The following is an 18,929-nucleotide window of genomic DNA, read 5'->3' as shown; positions in this document are numbered from 1 at the left end:
ATGGGAAAGTTCCATTACACTATTATCATGCTCGTGCTTAGCCATGAAATAGGTTACACTCACAGTATCCTGGAACACTGACTAATTTTCAGAACACTCAGCAAAGTCAGTGCACCATTATCTCTGGTGAATGTACAGCAGAAAGGCAATTACATTCAACTCCAGTTTCCACCTTTAATAACTTTTATAATTCTTTTTATCTCGTGACTGACTCTAAAGGTAACAGTGATTCCCATCTACCTCTTCAATAAAGATATCAAATTAATCTATGTTTTTTAAATCCTGGTATTAACATGTAGCACAATTTTTTAGATTAGGCATTTTCTGCAACTAAAGGTTATATGATACTCCTGTTATAATTAAACTTCAGAACTCTATTGAGCATAGTGACCATTTAATTAAAACGTAATCCTTAGCCCTAAATATACATCAAATTACCTCAAGTTCCTCAGCGTTGGCAGACCACCAAAATATATTTTGTCATCTGCTTTCAAGTCAAGACCGAAGTTGTTCCCAGGAGATGAAGTTGCTATGTTCTCCTCCTGGTTAGTATCAATATCTACAATTGATATGTTGGCTGCAAAGGAAGGAGAAAGTTTCACATTTTATTTGAGCAATACCAACCACATCTATATTAGTTCTGTTTCTTCAAGATACTTTTACTTTAATTCTCAAATTAACACTATAACTATATACAGCTATTTAATAATTGCAGAAACTACAACATCAATAAAATACATTGTTATATGATCCACAAAGAAAGCATGAAAATAGTAGCCTGAACACAAACCAGTCAAGATAAAATAAAAATGTTTAGATGGACAACAGAGAACTCATTGACACAGTTTTCCATAATACAAGTAGTTAGAAAATAAAATTAATATGTAATTAATGATAAGCAAATTGCCAACATCCGTTGGATCATTGAAAAAGCAAGAGAGTTCCAGAAAAACATCTGTTTTTGCTTTATTGACTATGTCAAAGCCTTTGACTGTGTGGATCACAATAAACTGTGGAAAATTCTGAAAGAGATAGGAATACCTGACCACCTGACCTGTCTCTTGAGAAACCTATATGCAGGTCAGGAAGGAATAGTTCGAACTGGACATGGAACTGGTTCCAAATAGGAAGAGGAGTATGTCAAGGCTGTGTATTGTCACCCTGCTTATTTAACTTCTATGCAGAGTACATCATGAGAAATGCTGGGCTGGAAGAAGCACAAGCTGGAATCAAGATTGCCGGGAGAAATATCAATAACCTCAGATATGCAGATGACACCACCCTTATGGCAGAAAGTGAAGAGGAACTCAAAAGCCTCTTGATGAAAGTGAAAGTGGAGAGTGAAAAAGTTGGCTTAAAGCTCAACATTCAGAAAACGAAGATCATGGCATCTGGTCCTATCACTTCATGGGAAATAGATGGGGAAACAGTGGAAACAGTGTCAGACTTTATTTTTTTGGGCTCCAAAATCACTGCAGATGGTGACTGCAGCCATGAAATTGAAAGACGCTTACTCCTTGGAAGAAAAGTTATGATCAACCTAGATAGCATATTCAAAAGCAGAGACATTACTTTGCCAGCAAAGGTCCATCTAGTCAAGGTTATGGTTTTTCCAGTGGTCATCTATGGATGTGAGAGTTGGACTGTGAAGAAAGCTGAGCGCTGAAGAATTGATGCTTTTGAACTGTGGTGTTGGAGAAGACTCATGAGAGTCCCTTGGACTGCAAGGAGATCCAACCAGTCCATTCTAAAGGAGATCGGCCCTGGCATTTCTTTGGAAGGAATGAATCTAAAGCTGAAACTCCAGTACTTTGGCCACCTCATGTGAAGAGTTGACTCATTGGAAAAGACTCTGATGCTGGGAGGGATTGGGGGCAGGAGGAAGAGGGGACGGCAGAGGATGAGATGGCTGGATGGCATCACCGACTCGATGGACCTGAGTTTGAGTGAGCTCCAGGAGATGGTGGGAGGCCTGGCGTGCTGTGGTTCATGGGGTCGCAAAGAGTCGGACACGATTGAGCGACTAAACTGAACTGAATGATAAGATAAATATTTAACTAGAAATCAGACTGTGAATTAGAAATAAACACAATTTGTGATTCTGTCTGTACATTTCAGTATCCACAGAAGTACTTTGGCTGAGGCTCATCCCTAGAGGAATGAGGATGAGGTGGTTGTGCCTGGATGTGGAGAGATGGGAATGTTTGATTTTGCAAAATGACAGGATCCACATCCATTGTTTTTTTTTTTTTAAATTTTATTTTATTTTTAAACTTTACATAATTGTATTAGTTTTGCCAAATATCTGTTTCAAGAGAGGTACAGTTTTCATTGTTTATTGCTTTTCTCTCAGGTCTCTAAATGTACTTCCAATATGATGAGGATAAGAATTTAGAAATAGAAAGGAAAAAGGAAAAAAAGAGAGACTCTTCTCTGTTTAAACTGCTTTGTTCAGAGAGCAGATGTGAACACTTTATCTCACTGATTTTTACCCTCTTTATTCTTAAGAGTCAGTCTAGGTTCTCTCTGAATTATGTGGTATCTCACCATAATATTTGCCTAGGCCCAACCTTTAACTGCTTCATATATTTTGGATCCTTGATGCATATTGAGGCATTGGTTCATTAACAAGACAAATTTGGCCTCTAAATCTCTGCCCGATATAACATCTGAATTAGCAAGGGTCTAAAAATGGCCACTTGAACCAATGGGTTTTAAGGGCATTTCAAAGTGTTTATTCTTTGGAGCATTAGTTTCTTGGATATTGCTGGATCAAATAAATATGACAGACACTAGTTAAGCAAATTTAAACACAGATCTTAATTTTATGGCTGCTCAGATCTTGCAACATGCTAATATGAAAAGTAATGCTCCAAAAAAGGGACACAGAACAAGAAGTATTTCTCAAGTTTGTTTGACCTTGAAATATTATTATTTTCTCCCAACTCACCATTTTTTAGAAGAGTGTTCTTTGAAAAATAAAGAGAAATATCAAACTCCAAAATTCCATTGTAATCTGTAGCCCTTCCATTTCAAAAGGAAGTATCCTCAGTAAAACCAAACATAACTACCTTAAAAAATATCCAAAATAAAATACCCAAACCTATTAACACCTCAGATCCTCGAAGAATTTTATAAAGATAAACAAAAAAAATTACTTAAAAATAAGTGCCTAATTAAAAATTATTAAGCAAGTTAAGATTTAAAAAGTTAATTACTTTCTAGCACATATCAATTTCATATTTACATATCTTTTTGACCAGACTGGTGGCTAAGATAAAAAAGATTTATAAAAATGTTTCAAAACTTTTTAATACATATATATATTTTTTTAATCCAGATCAGCAAAGAAGTTTTCACATAGGGCTGTTGACTGGAATGTGAAAATAGCCTTTTTTCTATAGACCTGGTATACATTTTAATAATGTCTGTGAAAATGAGATGTCTGTTTATCATAGGCAAGTCAGTGACTGGAGGTAGTTTTCCTCCTTATCCCTGAGTGAATATATACATGTTTAGAAATCATTCTAAGAAAAACTGATTAAAAAGCAGAAACACAATTGAAGTGAAACTCACTGGTCCACTGAAGTATTAGCTTCGGTATTGAGACATAGGATGGCATATTTTTACTGATTTAAAGAAAGGGTTCTACTCTGTCCTTCATGAGTGACAGCTATGGAGTGGGTTCTGCTATGGAATGCTAACACTTGCTTTTATTCCTTGCCCTATTTCTTTCCCTTACAGAATAGCAATTAACATAAAATTTTAGAGTTGATGAGTTCAGACATCATTTATGGATAAACAGGGAATTAAGGGTTTTATTCAATACTAGACACACAGTGGGAACTTAACAAGTATTTTATAGTCAATACTGAGTTGTTATAAAGGAGTTGTTTTCACTTTGGCAGTTCTTTTCTTCTTTTAGTCCACTGAAAATCTAAATGATCAATTTTGCGTCCATATCAATGCACTTTGGGGGACATAGGGCACCTCTATTAGTGACTGTGGTTCTACTAACTGACTCAGAAGGTGGGAGTGCTTCCTGAAAAAGACAGTTTGAACTTCAAGGGACAGTGGTTTTACAAACTAGCTGAGGATAACTTGTGTAAAACAAATAATCAGGTATCTGAAAAGGAGCAATAGCCTTACTTGAATTCCTATCTCACTACTCCATGGATTCTGACCTTGCTAAAACCCACAGTGTCCTCCCTACATCCAAACCCTATCCTTTGGTCCTTACCTTAATCCAAATCTGTGCAGTATGTGAGGTTAATATTTCCATCCTTCTAGAATTTTCCTCCTTCGACTTCCATGATACCAACTTCTCAGTTTCTCTTGCCTTTCCAACCTCATTCTCAGTCTCCTTCCCTGGAACCCTACTTTTCTGAACACTTCTGAAATGTTGACAGTCACCAGAGTGCTTTCAGTTGGCTATTTGTCAGGTTTCAGCTATCTGGGTAGCCTCAAGTTTATATTTCCTTACTATATGCTGACCACTCAGAAATAAACATACCTGGACCTGATTTTTGCCTAAAAATCCACATTCAGCAGGTGATTCATTATATACCTCCCCAGCTGATATTCTGAATTAAAATGGTTATCTTTTTACTCCCAGATCTGTATTATTTATTTTATCTGGTAACACTAAGACCCCTACCCAATCTCCTAATTAGACAGTCATCTTTTCTCCTCACCATTCTATATCTTACCAATCAACAGCCCTACTAATTTCATCTAAATAACTCTATTATCTGTTCTCTTTAAATGATTATTTATTTTATTTTTCAATGTGTTGCATGGCTTTATGAGCTTCCCTGGTGGCTCAGTAGTAAAGAATCCACCTGCCAGGATTTGATCCCTGGGTCAGGAAGATCCCCTGGAGAAGGAAATAGAAACCCACTCTACTATTCTTGTCTAGAAAATCCCAAGGACAGAGGAGCCTGGGGGCTATAGCCTGGGGGGTGGCAAAAAGCCAAACACGACTGAGTGACTGAGCACACATGCACGCATGCCTATAGGAACTCAATTCCCTGATGTGGGACTGAACCCAGCCATAGCAGTGAAAGCCTGGAATCCTAACTATTAGGCCACCAGGGAACTCACTGTTCTATTTTAAAACACTTTTATCAATGTAAAACTGACATGGTATAATTTGTCCATGTTTAAAATATACAATTTTACAAGTTTTGAGATCTCTATACATCCATGAAATGCTGCTGCTGCTGCTAAGTCGCTTCAGTCATGTCCGACTCTGTGCGACCCCATAGACGGCAGCCCACCAGGTTCCCCATCCCTGGGATTCTCCAGGCAGGAACACTGGAGTGGGTTGCCATTTCCTTCTCCAATGCATGAAAGTGAAAAGTGAAAGTGAAGTCGCTCAGTCGTGTCCGACGCTTCTCGACCCCATGGGCTGCAGCCTACCAGGCTCCTCTGTCCATGGGATTTTCCAGGCAAGAGTACTGGAGTGGGGTGCCATTGCCTTCTCCATCCATGAAATGATCACAGTCAAAAAATTGAGCATGTCAATCACTCCAGTAGTTTCCCTAAGTCTCTTTGTCATCCTTCCTTCCACTGTCCCTCCCTATGAAGCCCTATCCACAAATATCCTCTAGCTGCTTACTGTGACTATATGTTAGTCTGTGTTTTCTTTTTTTTTTTTTTTTCCTAATTTTATTTTATTTTTAAACTTCACATAATTGTATTAGTTTTGCCAAATATCAAAATGAATCCGCCACAGGTATACATGTGTTCCCCATCCCGAACCCTCCTCCCTCCTCCCTCCCCATACCATCCCCCTGGGCCATCCCAGTGCACCAGCCCCAAGCATCCAGGTTCGATGCACGATGCTGGATGCTTGGGGCTAGTCTGTGTTTTCTATATATTTTTTATATAAATGTACTTTTTTGTCTGACTTCTTTTACTCAGAAAAATTATTTTGCTCTTAATCTATTTTGTGTGGATATTAATAGCTCATTATTTTCTTTTATCACTAAACAATATTCCATTGTATGGATATACACCGATTTGTATATCCATTCAACGGCTGATGAATGTTTGCACTGTTTTTTGTTTTTTTGAGTATCACAAATAAAGGTGCTATAAATTTCCTGGTACAAGTCTCTCTATGCATATATACTTTCACAAATCTTGGGTGAATATTTAGGAGTGGAATGGTTGTTTCATATGACATGTCTATATTAAACCTTTAAAGAAAGTGCCAACCTGTTTTCCAATGTGGCTGTACCATTTTTACATCCTTGTCAGCAGTGCATAAGAATTCCACTTGCTTGACATCCTTGCCAGCCCTGGGTATGTTCAGTCTTTTTAATTATAGACATTCTAGTAACCATATAGTGGTATCACACTGTGGATTCATTTTGCATTTCTCTGCTGTCAAATCCCACTGCAACTCTTATTTCAAGCCATCATTTATCTCCTGTCTGAACTATTATTGTTCTTAATTGGTCACTCTGCCTTCAGTTTAATCTTCTGAAAATTTACTTTTCTTATTTCTCCTCTCTCTGATTATTTCCTTATAGCTCCCTTTGTGGGGCCTTCCTTTACTATACTGCTTCGATATTGCTGTTTGCTCCAGGGCTTTGGATAATCTTATCCTAGATATGACTGGTTTTTCTCATCTCTATTAAGCTACAACTATTTAAAACATAATGCTTCGCAGCCATCCATCTTTCCCCTAGAACTCTGTTAATCCTCAGATACACATAATGAATTGCCTGTCAATTACATGGCTTCCTTAGGTTGCTAAAGACACTAAGAGTTCCTTTAATACAAAATGTCTAAAATAAAGCTTTTCTAAGCTTTAAAAAAGCTAATAAAGCTCTAATAAAGCTTTTCTAAAGTTCTTTTCTAAAATCTATGTTTATTCTTGCATCCAATTGCTTGGTAAATGGCACTGATATTTTTTGTTGTTGTTGTTATTTTAAGAAAAATAAAGGAATTATTAAAAAAAAAAAACTTACTCTCCCCATTGAGTATTTCATAAAGCTTCTCAATTTAAAAATGCTTAATATCTTTCAACTCCATTCTTTCCTATTCATTCTCATAGTTTCATTCTCCTTGCTCTTCCACTGGTTTTCCTACAGATTGCAATAGCATCTGAAATTGTCACCAATCTACCCTCCAAGTTGCTGCTAAAGAAACTTCACTAAAACACAAATCTGGTAGTATCACACTCTTGATTAAAACTCTTAGTAGTTCTTTCCCTATAGCTTTCAGGAAGAGTTGAAACTCCTTACAGTAAGTCCCCTACATACAAACCTTCAAGCTGTGAACTTTCAAAGATGCAAACGTGTGTATGCGTGTGCAATCACGTAAGTTAATTCATGTGTATAGTGTATGTCATGTGTGTGCATCCACTACCAGTAGTTGTGGTCTTGTGACTTTACTGTACAGTACTGTATAGAGTACAGCAGTGCAACATCTTTATTTCAAGCTCTGAACATGTGCCATCAGTGTCAGGCGTGAATGAAATTGCAGCTTGCCCTCTCCTCTGTCTCCAATTGTTGACACACTTCAACTCTACCATCTCCCACCTCTTTTCCCTCCAGTCAGTAAATCTTTGTGCCTGTTCACTTGATGCCAGCCCCTGTATGCCAGCTGCTGTACTGTACCACTGTACTTTTCAAGGTTCTGTACTGTAAGGTTAAAAATATTTTTTTTTGTATTTTTTATGTACTATTTGTGTGAAAAGTAACATAAACTAATTACAGTACAGCACCACATAGCCAACTGTGTTGGCTGGGTATCTAGGCTAACTTTTTTGTACTTACAAACAAGTTGGACTTACTAATGTGCTCTTGGAAGAGAACTTGTTTGTATGTAGGACAATTACTATAGTTCAGCTCAGGCCAGCGCTAGGTCACTTCAGTTATGTCCAACTCTTTGCGATGCTATGGACCATAATAAGCCAGCTGTCTCTGTCCATGGGATTCCCCAGGCAAGAATACTAGAGTGGAGAGAACAAGATGGCAGAGGAGTAGGTGGACATGGAGTACATCTCTCTCCAAGGATACACCAGGAATACACCTTCAGACACAATACACTCTCCAGCTGAGAGTGGACAAGAGTACCTGACCAGGGGAAAAGAATATATTAAATCATGCAAAACTTGAGATCAAGCCCTGAGCCTTTGGAGTGGGAGCACTGACTCCAAGACCCTAGACTACCAGAGAACTATTCCTAGAGAGTATCAAATTGTAAGAAATCACACAAAGGAAAACACTTGAATATAAGACCTGGTATCACCCAACCACCAATAGCACCCTGTGAAGGACGCCTCATCTAAACCACAAACAAAACAAAAATACAAACCCAATCATCATTAGACAGGATTACCAACTCACTCAGCCTTGCACATCAGAGGAAAAACAAACAAACAAAAACTCAGCACAAATCTCACCCTATACAAAGCTTACACAAACCAGTGGACCAACCTTAGGAGGGCAGAAACCAAAAGGAAGAAAGAATTCAACCTTGAAGTCTGGGAAAAGGAGACCTCAAACACAATAAGTTAAAAAAAAGTAATGAAAAGGCAGAGAGATACTACACAAACGAAGAAACAAACTAGAAACACAGAAGTCCAAATAAATGAAGAGGAAATAGGCAAACTACTTGAAAAAGAATTCAGAATAATAATAGTAAAGATGATAAAAAAACCTTGAAAACAAAATGGAGAAAATGCAAGAATCAATTAACAAAGACCTAGAAGAATTAAAGAATTAACATACAGAGACAAACAACACAATTACTTAAATTAAAAATAGTCTAGAAGGAATCAATAGAAGAATAGCTGAAGCAGAAGAATGAATCAGTAAGCTGAAAGATAAAATGGTGGAAATAACTTCTGATGAGCAGAATAAAGTAAAAAGAATGAAAAGAACTGAGGATAGTCTCAGAGACCTCTGGGACAATATCAAATGCACCAACATTCGGATTATAGGGGTCCCAGAAGAAGAAGAGAAAAAGAAAGGATATGAGAAAATTTTTAAAGAGATTATAGTTGAAAATTTTCCCAACATGGAAAAGGAAATAGTCAATCAAGTCCAAGAGGCACAAAGAGTCCCATACAGGATAAACCCAAGGAGAAATACAACAATACACATACTAATCAAACTAACAAAGACTAAACACAAAGAAAGAATATTAAAAGCAGCAAGGGAGAAGAAACAATATACAAGGGACACCCCATATGCTTAACAGCTGATCTTTCAGCAGAAACTCTGCAGGCAAGAAGTGAATGGCAGTATATATTTAAAGTACTGAAAGAGAAAAATCTACAACCAATATAATTGTACCCGGCAAGGATCTCATTCAAAATTGATGGGAAAATAAAAAGCTATTCAGAAAAGCAAAAGTCAAGAGAATTCAGTACCACCAAACCAGCTTTACAACAAATGTTAAAGGGACTCATATAGTCAAGACATACAAAGAAGAAAAAAGATCTACAAAATCAACCCAAAACAATAAAGAAAATGGCAATAGAAACATATATATCAATAATTATTTCATATGTAAATGGATTAAATGCTCCAACCAAAAGACACAGACTGGCTGAATGGATACAAAAACAAGACCCATATATATGCTATCTACAAGAAACCCACTTCAGACCTAAAGACACATATGGACTGAAAGTGAGAGGATGGAAAAATATATTCCATGCAAACAGGAAGCAAAAGAAAGCTGGAGTAGCAGTCCTCATATCAAAATAGACCTTAAAATAAAATAAAATATCTCTTGTAACCACAAGAGATAAGGAAGGGCACTACATAATGATCAAGGGATCAATCCAAGAGGAAGACATAACAATTGTAAATACCTATGCACCCAACATAGAAGCATTTCAATACATAAGACAAACACTAACAGACATAAAAGGAGAAACTGATAGTAACACAACAATGGTAGGAGACTTTAACACCCCACCACACCAATGGACAGATCATCAAAACAGAAAATTAATGAGGAAACACAAGTCTTAAATGATACATTAGATGAGATGGATCTTATTGATATCTTCAGGACATTGCATCCAAATGCAGAAGAATACATCTTCTTCTCAAGTGCACATGGAACATTCTCCAGGATAGACCACATCTTGGGTCACAAATCAAACCTCAGTAAATTTAAGAAAATTGAATTCTTATCAAGCATATTCTCCAACCACAACACTATGAGACTAGATGTCAATTACAGGAAAAAAATTGTAAGAAACACAAATACATGGAGATTAAACAACATATTTCTAGATAACCAACAGGTTACTGAAGAAATCAAAAAACTTCTAGAAGCAAATGACAATGAAAACATGACAACTGAAAACCTGTGGGATGCAGCAAAAGCAGTTCTAAGAGGGAAGTTTATAGCAATATAATCCTACCTCAAGAAACAAGAAATACATCATATAGACAGCCTAATTTCACACCCAAAACAACTGGAAAAAGAAGAACAAAAACACCCCAAAATTACCAGAAAGAAATCATAAATATCTGAGCAGAAATAAATGAAAAAGAAATTAAGGAAACAATAGTAAAGATTAATAAAACTAAAAGCTGGTTCCTTGAGAAGATAAACAAATTGACAAACCATTAGCCAGACTCATCAAGAAAAAAAGGAAGAAGAATCAAATCAACAAAATTAGAAATGAAAAAGGAGAGGTTACAACAGACAATGCAGAAATGCAAAGGATTATAAGAGACTATTATGAACAACTATAAGGCAATAAAATGGATAACCTGGAAGAAATGGACAGATTCTTAGAAAAGTTCAATCTTTCAAGACTGAACCAGGAAGAAATAGAAATTATGAACAACCCAATTACAAGCACTGAAATTGAAGCTGTGATCAAATATCTCCCAAAAACCATGAGCCCAGGACCAGATGGCTTCATAGGAGAATTCTATCAAACATTTAGAGAAGAGCTAATGCCTTAAAAAAACTGCAGAGGAAGGAACATTTCCAAACTCATTTTACGATGCCACCATCATCCTGATACCAAAACCAGGCAAAGAGAACAGAAAAAAAGAAAACTAGAGGCCAATATCTCTGATGAACATAGATGCAAAAATCCTCAACAAAATTTTAGCAAACAGAATTCAGCAACACATCAAAAAGCTCATTCACCATGATCAAGTTGGGTTTATTCCAGGAATGCAAGGATTCTTCAATATACACAAATCAATCAATGTGATATACCATATTAACAAATTGAAAGATAAAAATCATATGATCATCTCAATAGATGTAGAAAAAGCCTTTGACAAAATTCAGCACCCATTTACAATTAAAACTCTTAAAAAAAATGGGCATAGAAGGAACCTACCTCAACATAGTAAAGGCCATATATGATAAGCCTATAGCAAACATTATTCTCGATGGTGAAAACACAGCATTCCCCCTAAGATCAGGAACAAGACCAGGGTGTTCACTTTTACCACTATTATTCAACATAGTTTTGGAAGGCCTAGCTACAGCATTCAAAGAAGAAAAAGAAGTAAAAGAATCCAGATCAGAAAAGAAATAAAGCTCTCACTGTTTGCAGATGACATGATACTGTACATAGAAAACTCTAACGATAGTACCAGAAAATTACTAGAGCTAATCAGTGAATTTAGCAAAGTTGCAGGATACAATATCAATTACAGATATCACTTGCATTTCTATATACTAACAATGAAAAATTAGAAAGAAAAATTAAGAAATCAATATCATTCACCACTGAAACAAAAAGAATTAAATATCTAGGAATAAACTTACCTAAGAAAACAAAAGAACTGTACACAAAAAAGTATAAGGCACTAATGAAAGAAATCAAAGATGGCATAAACAGATGGTGAGATATTCCATATTCCTGGGTAGGAAGAATCAATATTGTGAAAATGACTATACTACCAAATGCAATATACAGGTTCAATGTGACCTCTATCAAATTACCAATGGCATTTTTCACAGAACTAGAACAAAAATTTCACAATTCACATGGAAACACGGAAGACCCAAAAGAGCCAAAGCAGTCTTGAGAAAGAAGAAGGGAGCTGGAGAAATCAACCTTCCTGACTTCAGATTTCACTACAAAGCTACAGTAATCAAGACAGTATGGTACTGGCACAAAAACAGAAACAGAGACCAGTGGAACAAGACAGAAAGTCCAGAAATAAACCCATGCACCTATGGGTACCTTATTTTTGACAAAGGAGGCAAGAATATACAACGGGGCAAAGACACCTCTTCAATAAATGGTGCTGGGAAAACTGGACAGCTACATGTAAAAGAATGACATTAGAACACTTCCTAACACCACACACAAAGATAAACTCAAAATGGATTAAAGACCTAAATTTAAGACCAGAAACTATAAAGCTCTTAGAGGAAAACACAGGCAGAACACTCGATGACATAAACCAAAGCAATATCTTCTATGACCCACCTCTTAGAGTAATGGAAATAAAAACAAAAGGAAAGAAGTGGGACCTGATTAAACTTAAAAACTTTGCACAGCAAAGGAAACTATAAGCAAGATGAAAAGACAGCCCTCAGAATGGGAGAAAATAATAGTAAGTGAAACAACTGACAAAGGATTCATTTCCAAAATATACAAGCAGCTCATACAAGAAAAACAAACAATCCAATCAAAAAGTGGGAAAAAGATCTAAACAGATATTTCTCCAAAGAAGACATACAGATGGCTAACAGACACATGAAAAGATGCTCAACATCATTCATTATTAGAGAAATGCAAATCAAAACTAAAATGAGATATCACTTCACACCGGTCAGAATCAGTTCAGTTCAGTTCAGTCATGTCCGACTCTTTGCGACTTCATGAATTGTAACACCAGGCCTCCTTGTCCAACACCAACTGCCAGAGTCTACCCAAACCCATGTCCATCGAGTCAGTGATGTCGTCCAACCATCTCATCCTCTGTCATCCCCTTCTCCTGCCCTCAATCTTTCATCAGGGTCTTTTCAAATCAGTCAGCTCTTCGCATCAGGTGGTCAAAGTATTGGAGTTTCAGCTTCAGCATCAGTCCTTCCAATGAACACCCAGGACTGATCTCCTTTAGGATGGACTGGTTTGATCTCCTTGCCATTCAAGGGATTCTCAAGAGTCTTCTCCAACACCACGGTTCAAAAGCATCAATTCTTCGGTGCTCAGCTTTCTTTATAGTCCAACTCTCACGTTCATACATGACTACTGGAAAAAACATAGCCTTGACTGGATGGACCTTTGCTGACAAAGTAATGTCTGTGCTTTTTAATATGCTATCTAGGTTGGTCATAACTTTCCTTCCAAGGAGTAAGCATCTTTTAATTTCACGGCTGCAATCACCATCTGCAGTGATTTGGGAGCCCCCAAAAATAAAGTCAGCCACTGTGGCCATTATCAAAAATGCTGGAGAGGGTGTGGAGAAAAGGGAACACTCTTGCACTGTTGGAAGGAATGTAAACTGATACAGCCACTATGGAAAATGGTATGGTGATTCCTTAAAAAACGAAGAATAAAACTACCATATGACCCAGATAGCATCACTGACTCGATGGACGTGAGTCTCAGTGAACTTCGGGAGTTGGTGATGGACAGGGAGGCCTGGCGTGCTGCGATTCATGGGGTCGCAAAGAGTCGGACATGACTGAGCGACTGATCTGATCTGATCTGATGACCCAGAAATCTCACTCCTAGGCATTTACCCTGAGGAAACCAAAATTGAAAAAAACACATGTACCCCATTGTTCACTGTAGCACTATTTACAATAGCTAGAACATGGAAGCAACCTAGATGTCCATTGACAGATGAATGGATAAAGAAGTTGTGGTACATATACACAGTGGAATACTCAGCCATAAAAGGGAACACATTTGAGTCAGTTCTGATGAAGTGGATGAACCTAGAACCTATTACACAGAGTGAAGTGAGTCAGAAAGAGAAAGAGAAATACTGTATTCTAATACATACATACAGAATCTAGAAGAATGGTACTAAAGAACTTATTTATAGGGCAGCAATGAAGAAACAGACATAGAGAATAGACTTATGGACATGGGGAGAGGGGAGAAGAGGGTGAGACATATGCAAAGAGTAACATGGAAACTTATATTACCATATGTAAAATAGCTAGCCAATGGGAATTTGCTGTATGGTTCAGGAAACTCAAACAGGCACTCTATATCAACCTAGAGGGGTGGGATGGGGAGGGAGATGGGAGGGAGGTTCAAAAGGGAGGGGATATATGTATACCTACGGCTGATTCATGTTGAGATTTGACAGAAAACAACAAAATTCTGTAAAGCAATTATCCTTAAATAAAAAAAAAAAAAAAAAAAGAATACTAGAGTGAATTGCCATGCCCTCCTCCAGGGGATCTTCCCGACCCAGGGATGGAACCCATGTGTCTTAATGTCTCGTGCATTGGCAGGCAGGTTCTCTCCACTAGCGCCACCTGGAAAGCCCAGTTTAGGTCATAAGGCCTTTTATAAACTGGCTTTGTTATCTCCAGCCTTATCTGACCATTCTCTGCCATGATTCATCCTCTTAGCCTATGGACTTACTTATAGTTCCCAAAGCATTTCCCAAAGTGTGTTCAGCCACATGCTGATAAGGTATGGAAGGATTTTGGTGATCAGAGAAGTTGCAGAAATGTCAGATTAGAGTTAAACTTTTTTCTGAGCTACTGTCCAGAGTCTATAAATGTGCCTTGTGCCTCTCTTGCTTGGGAAAAATGTATACAGACAGCTATTCCAATTAATTAAACAAATGCAAAACCAGTTTTTGTCCAAACTGAGGAGTTTCTCCAGAGTTTCCTGTTCCAAGGAAAAGCAGTTGGAGATGATATATGATGCTGTATTAATATTATGCTCCCTGAGACCTCCAGGATTTCACACAACGTTCAATTTTCTGAATTGTCCAAAGGAGTTTTTCACCCACAGAACTCCTCTGCTCCTGCCTGTGCATCAGGGTACTCCCTGAGGGCTGACCTCTGGATCTGACTTGAGTGTTTCTCTCTTCTGAGATTTCTAGCCTGCTGTACATATCTCCATATGGTAATTAGCTTTCTACTCTAACTGCTGATTGACTTGTCTGTCTTCCCCTTTAGACTGCAAGTTCCTTAAAGACTGGGGCTTATCACAGACTTCACTTTGTTCTTGCCTAATAATTACTGGGCTTCCCTAGTAGCTCAGCTGGTAAAGAATCCCCCCTGAAATGCAGGAGTCCCTGGTTCAATTCTTGGGTTGGGAAGTTCCCCTGGAGAAGGGAATAGGCTACCCACTCCAATATGTTTGGTCTTCCCTGGTGGCTCAGATGGGAAAGCATCTGCCTTCAATGAGGGTGACCAGGGTTGGGGAGATACCCTGGAGAAGGGAATGGCTATCCACTTCAGTATTCTCGCCTGGAGAATCCTTATGGACAGAGTAGCCTGACAGGCTACAGTCCATGACATGACTGTAGTTGTATCTGCCAAACACCTAGTAAGCACAGCACAGTACTTAACTAGGTATTTGGCAGATATGTGTTAAATGTAGGAATGAAAGACGGTGCAAGGTTATATCTAAATTTTTGTGAAATGTCACACTGGCATATTCAAAATGAATTAAGTCTAATAATATAAACAGAAGAATCAAAGTTTAATTTGCAGATACAAGCAATGCCATAGTACCCAGAATTAGGGGAATTATACTAGGATAACAATAGCAGCACACTGACACCTAATAGTCTTGGATTTCTGTCTTGGTTGTAAGATTTTAGGTATAAATGTTTGGGACCACATATAAGCTTGAGTCTACATTTTCTTTTCTCTGCTGCTGCTAAGTTGCTCCAGTTGTGTCCGACTCTGTGCGACCCCATGGACTGCAGCCTACCAGGCTCCCCCATCCCTGGGATTCTCCAGGCCAGAACACTGGAGTGGGTTGCCATTTCCTTCTCCAGTGCATGAAAGTGGAAAGTGAAAGTGAAGTCGCTCAGTCGTGTCCGACTCTTCTCGACCCCATGGACTGCAGCCTACCAGGCTCCTCCATCCGTGGGATTTTCCAGGCAAGAGTACTGGAGTGGGGTGCCATTGCCTTCTCCACCAGAACAAAATACATGAACAAATGAAATAATGTTTGGGAAGTGTTTTGAAAATGTCCTAGAACATAAAAATGTTACATCATTATTAATCAATTATTAGCTTGTCCACATACACATTTTTGGCACTTTCAAAAAGCTAAGGATTGGTAGCTGTGCTCTATTGCCTGTACAAATTCTATCTGTGGGCCATTCTAAAGGAAACATCTTGGCAAAACAGGAAGAAAAGGAAAGCATACAAGCTTTTCAAATCTACTACAGGATATAATTTTACAAGTTGTATGATAGTTTTATGCTTTCAAATTAAGCTCTCACTTTCAAAAGAAAATGACAGAGAATCATTTGGCTCTTCAATCAGTCATGTCTAACCCAAACCACCTGTAATCTAAGCCAAAGAAATGACTGTATCAATTTTTCACAGAATTTGTGAGTACCTAAAGTGACAGACAGGGTCTTCATGATTAGATACGTGGGAGCTTTGGATAGCATGATTAAGGCTCAGAGTGCATTATTACTATAAAAACTCACCTTGTTTTTGAATTCTTGACAAGGTGAATGATTTCCATTTCCCGTCATTATGGTTTTGATTGCTGACAACGGAAGCCATTCCTGAACCCAGATCATAGCTGACTTTTATGTGCCCATCAGTGAGCTCTACACTCATGAAATCCTTCTATTAATAGAGGAAAAATACACCAATGATTAGATACACAGAGAAAAATATGGGTATTCACTTTGTGGGGTTTGTAACAGGGCTTTATGGTTAAATTACTGAATGTGTTGATCTGTAAGTGAAATCCATTTTTGGAAATGGAATTGGTGTTAGTATTTTATGAATGTTTGTGGGTGTGTTGTTATGGTGCAAATGGTCAAAGCCAAATTACTAGGATGTATCCTTTTACGACAGGAGTAAAAAGTGGGTTCCTTTGAAACTGTATTAAGCAAACTAAATAGGATGTTCCCAGAAAGAAGTTACAAAGAAACACTGACCTGGAAAAAATAATAAGGATGTTTAGAACCACCTTTTCACTAAGGTCTTTAGAAGAAGGCTAAGGAAGTGTGTTTTTCTGCTGCATGTTTCTATACAGAGGGAATCTTTACTGGGTGTTTCTTTTAAAGAATTATAGGGCAGTTATTCGGAAAATAAATGATAATTAAATTATATATGTAATTAAAGTTATTGATGGAAATACATAAATATTATGCACCACTCTTGGCTATGCACACTCATCCCAGACTCCTCTGAACAATAACTGATAACTGCACTGGAACCCTACAAAAAAAGAAGCAAACCATATCTTCAATTGTGAAAGATCAACCGTGCACATCTTTACCAGGTCTCGTGTGGCAAGGTACATCAGGAGAGCACTTGAAGAAAATGTCCTGAACTTGAACATGACAGTGGAGATGTTGGGGTACCAACGAATGGGGCGACTGACCAACGCATAGCCTTCTCCATCAAACTGAATGGTCCCCTCACTATCTTCCACCTGTGGACTGAAGAGAGACATTTCACATGAATCAGACGATGTCTACATGATCCATCCATTTTCAATACATCACACTCTATCTTGTGAGTCTGGGTTGTAAGCTGTTGTGAAGTGAAACTCCCTCAGTCATGTCCGAATTTTTGCGACCCCATGGGCTGTAGCCTACCATGCTCCTCCGTCTGTGGGATTCTCCAGGCAAGAATACTGGAGTGGGTTGCCATTTCCTTCTCCAGGAGATCTTCCCAACCCAGGGATTGAACCCGGGTCTCCCGCATCGCAGGCAGACACTTTACCATCTGAGCCACCAGGAAGTAGGCTGTTGTAGGGCAGGAACAATCCCAGATACATCTTCCATCCTTCCCCTCCTCTCCAGGGTCACCATCAGGCCAGGTAACCACCATCTCTCACCTGGACTTCATTAAGTGTTCAATAACTAGGTCAATGATGTTTTAAATCCTTTTGCTGAGGTGCCTAATGGATAGTTGTGTTGGTGTTTAAGTGTATCTTAGTGGTGTGAACTAGTGGGATTTTGGAACATGCTAAGAATGCATTGTTACATTTACCAAATACATAACGTAACAGGGAGTAGAGGTTGGATGAAAAGGGCGAAGGTGGTCGAAAGGTGCTAACTTACAAGTTGTAAGAAGAAAAGCCATGATGGAAAATAGACTCCTATTCTCTGAGCCCTGGATATTCAGTTGTATTTTCTGGGACATATTAGATTCAGACAATGAAGGGCTTCTCTAACTGTGTGTATCTGTTGATCTGTCTTCTTCCCCAGTATGTAAGCTCTATGAAGCCGAGTAGTGCTTATGGGTCAGGCTCCATTTCAAGCACAAGCTCAGCATCCAGTGCAATACTTGGCTCATAGTAGAAGCTGGTAAATATTTGTGGAATGACAGGGATATTAGTAAATCAAATTGCCTCACAGAGAATACATGTTCAGTCAGTACTGGTTGAATAATTAATGAATATTAAGATATGTCTGGAGAAGGCAATGGCACCCCACTCCAGTACTCTTGCCTGGAAAATCCCATGGATGGAGGAGCCTGGTGGGCTGCAGTCCATGGGGTTGCTAAGAGTCAGACACGACTGAGAGACTTCACTTTCACTTTTCACTTGCGTGCATTGGAGAAGGAAATGGCAACCCACTCCAGTGTTCTTGCCTGGAGAATCCCAGGGACGGGGGAGCCTGGTGGGCTGCCATCTATGGGGTCGTGCAGAGTTGGACACGACTGAAGCGACTTAGCAGTAGCAGCAGCAAGATATGTCTTGTAAATATAGCGTTTAAAAATATTTCTTTTTCAAAAGAAAAGTTATCATCTATCTATCTTACCTAACTGATGTTAACAGCATAAGT

The 18,929-nt window shown here is 38.3% G+C and overlaps 1 protein-coding gene across 6 annotated transcripts in view; it reads right to left on the bottom strand.

The window, feature by feature from the left end:
* LAMA2 (laminin subunit alpha 2) overlaps nt 1-18,929 on the bottom strand; it is a 693,105-nt gene that overhangs the window by 46,967 nt on the left and 627,209 nt on the right. For all 6 annotated transcript variants that reach the window (XM_027551500.1, XM_027551497.1, XM_027551499.1 and 3 more), the window contains 3 exons: nt 17,414-17,576; nt 16,608-16,752; nt 439-577 (listed from right to left, as the gene is read on the bottom strand). In XM_027551500.1, the coding sequence (XP_027407301.1) occupies nt 439-577; nt 16,608-16,752; nt 17,414-17,576 (447 nt within the window). The remainder of the gene's footprint in view (nt 1-438; nt 578-16,607; nt 16,753-17,413; nt 17,577-18,929) is intronic.

Source organism: Bos indicus x Bos taurus, chromosome 9 (assembly GCF_003369695.1).
Source record: "Bos indicus x Bos taurus breed Angus x Brahman F1 hybrid chromosome 9, Bos_hybrid_MaternalHap_v2.0, whole genome shotgun sequence".
NCBI classification, from domain to species: Eukaryota; Metazoa; Chordata; class Mammalia; order Artiodactyla; family Bovidae; genus Bos; species Bos indicus x Bos taurus.
The sequence above is the reverse complement of the archived record's forward strand: the minus strand, read 5'-3'. Positions and strand labels throughout refer to the sequence as shown.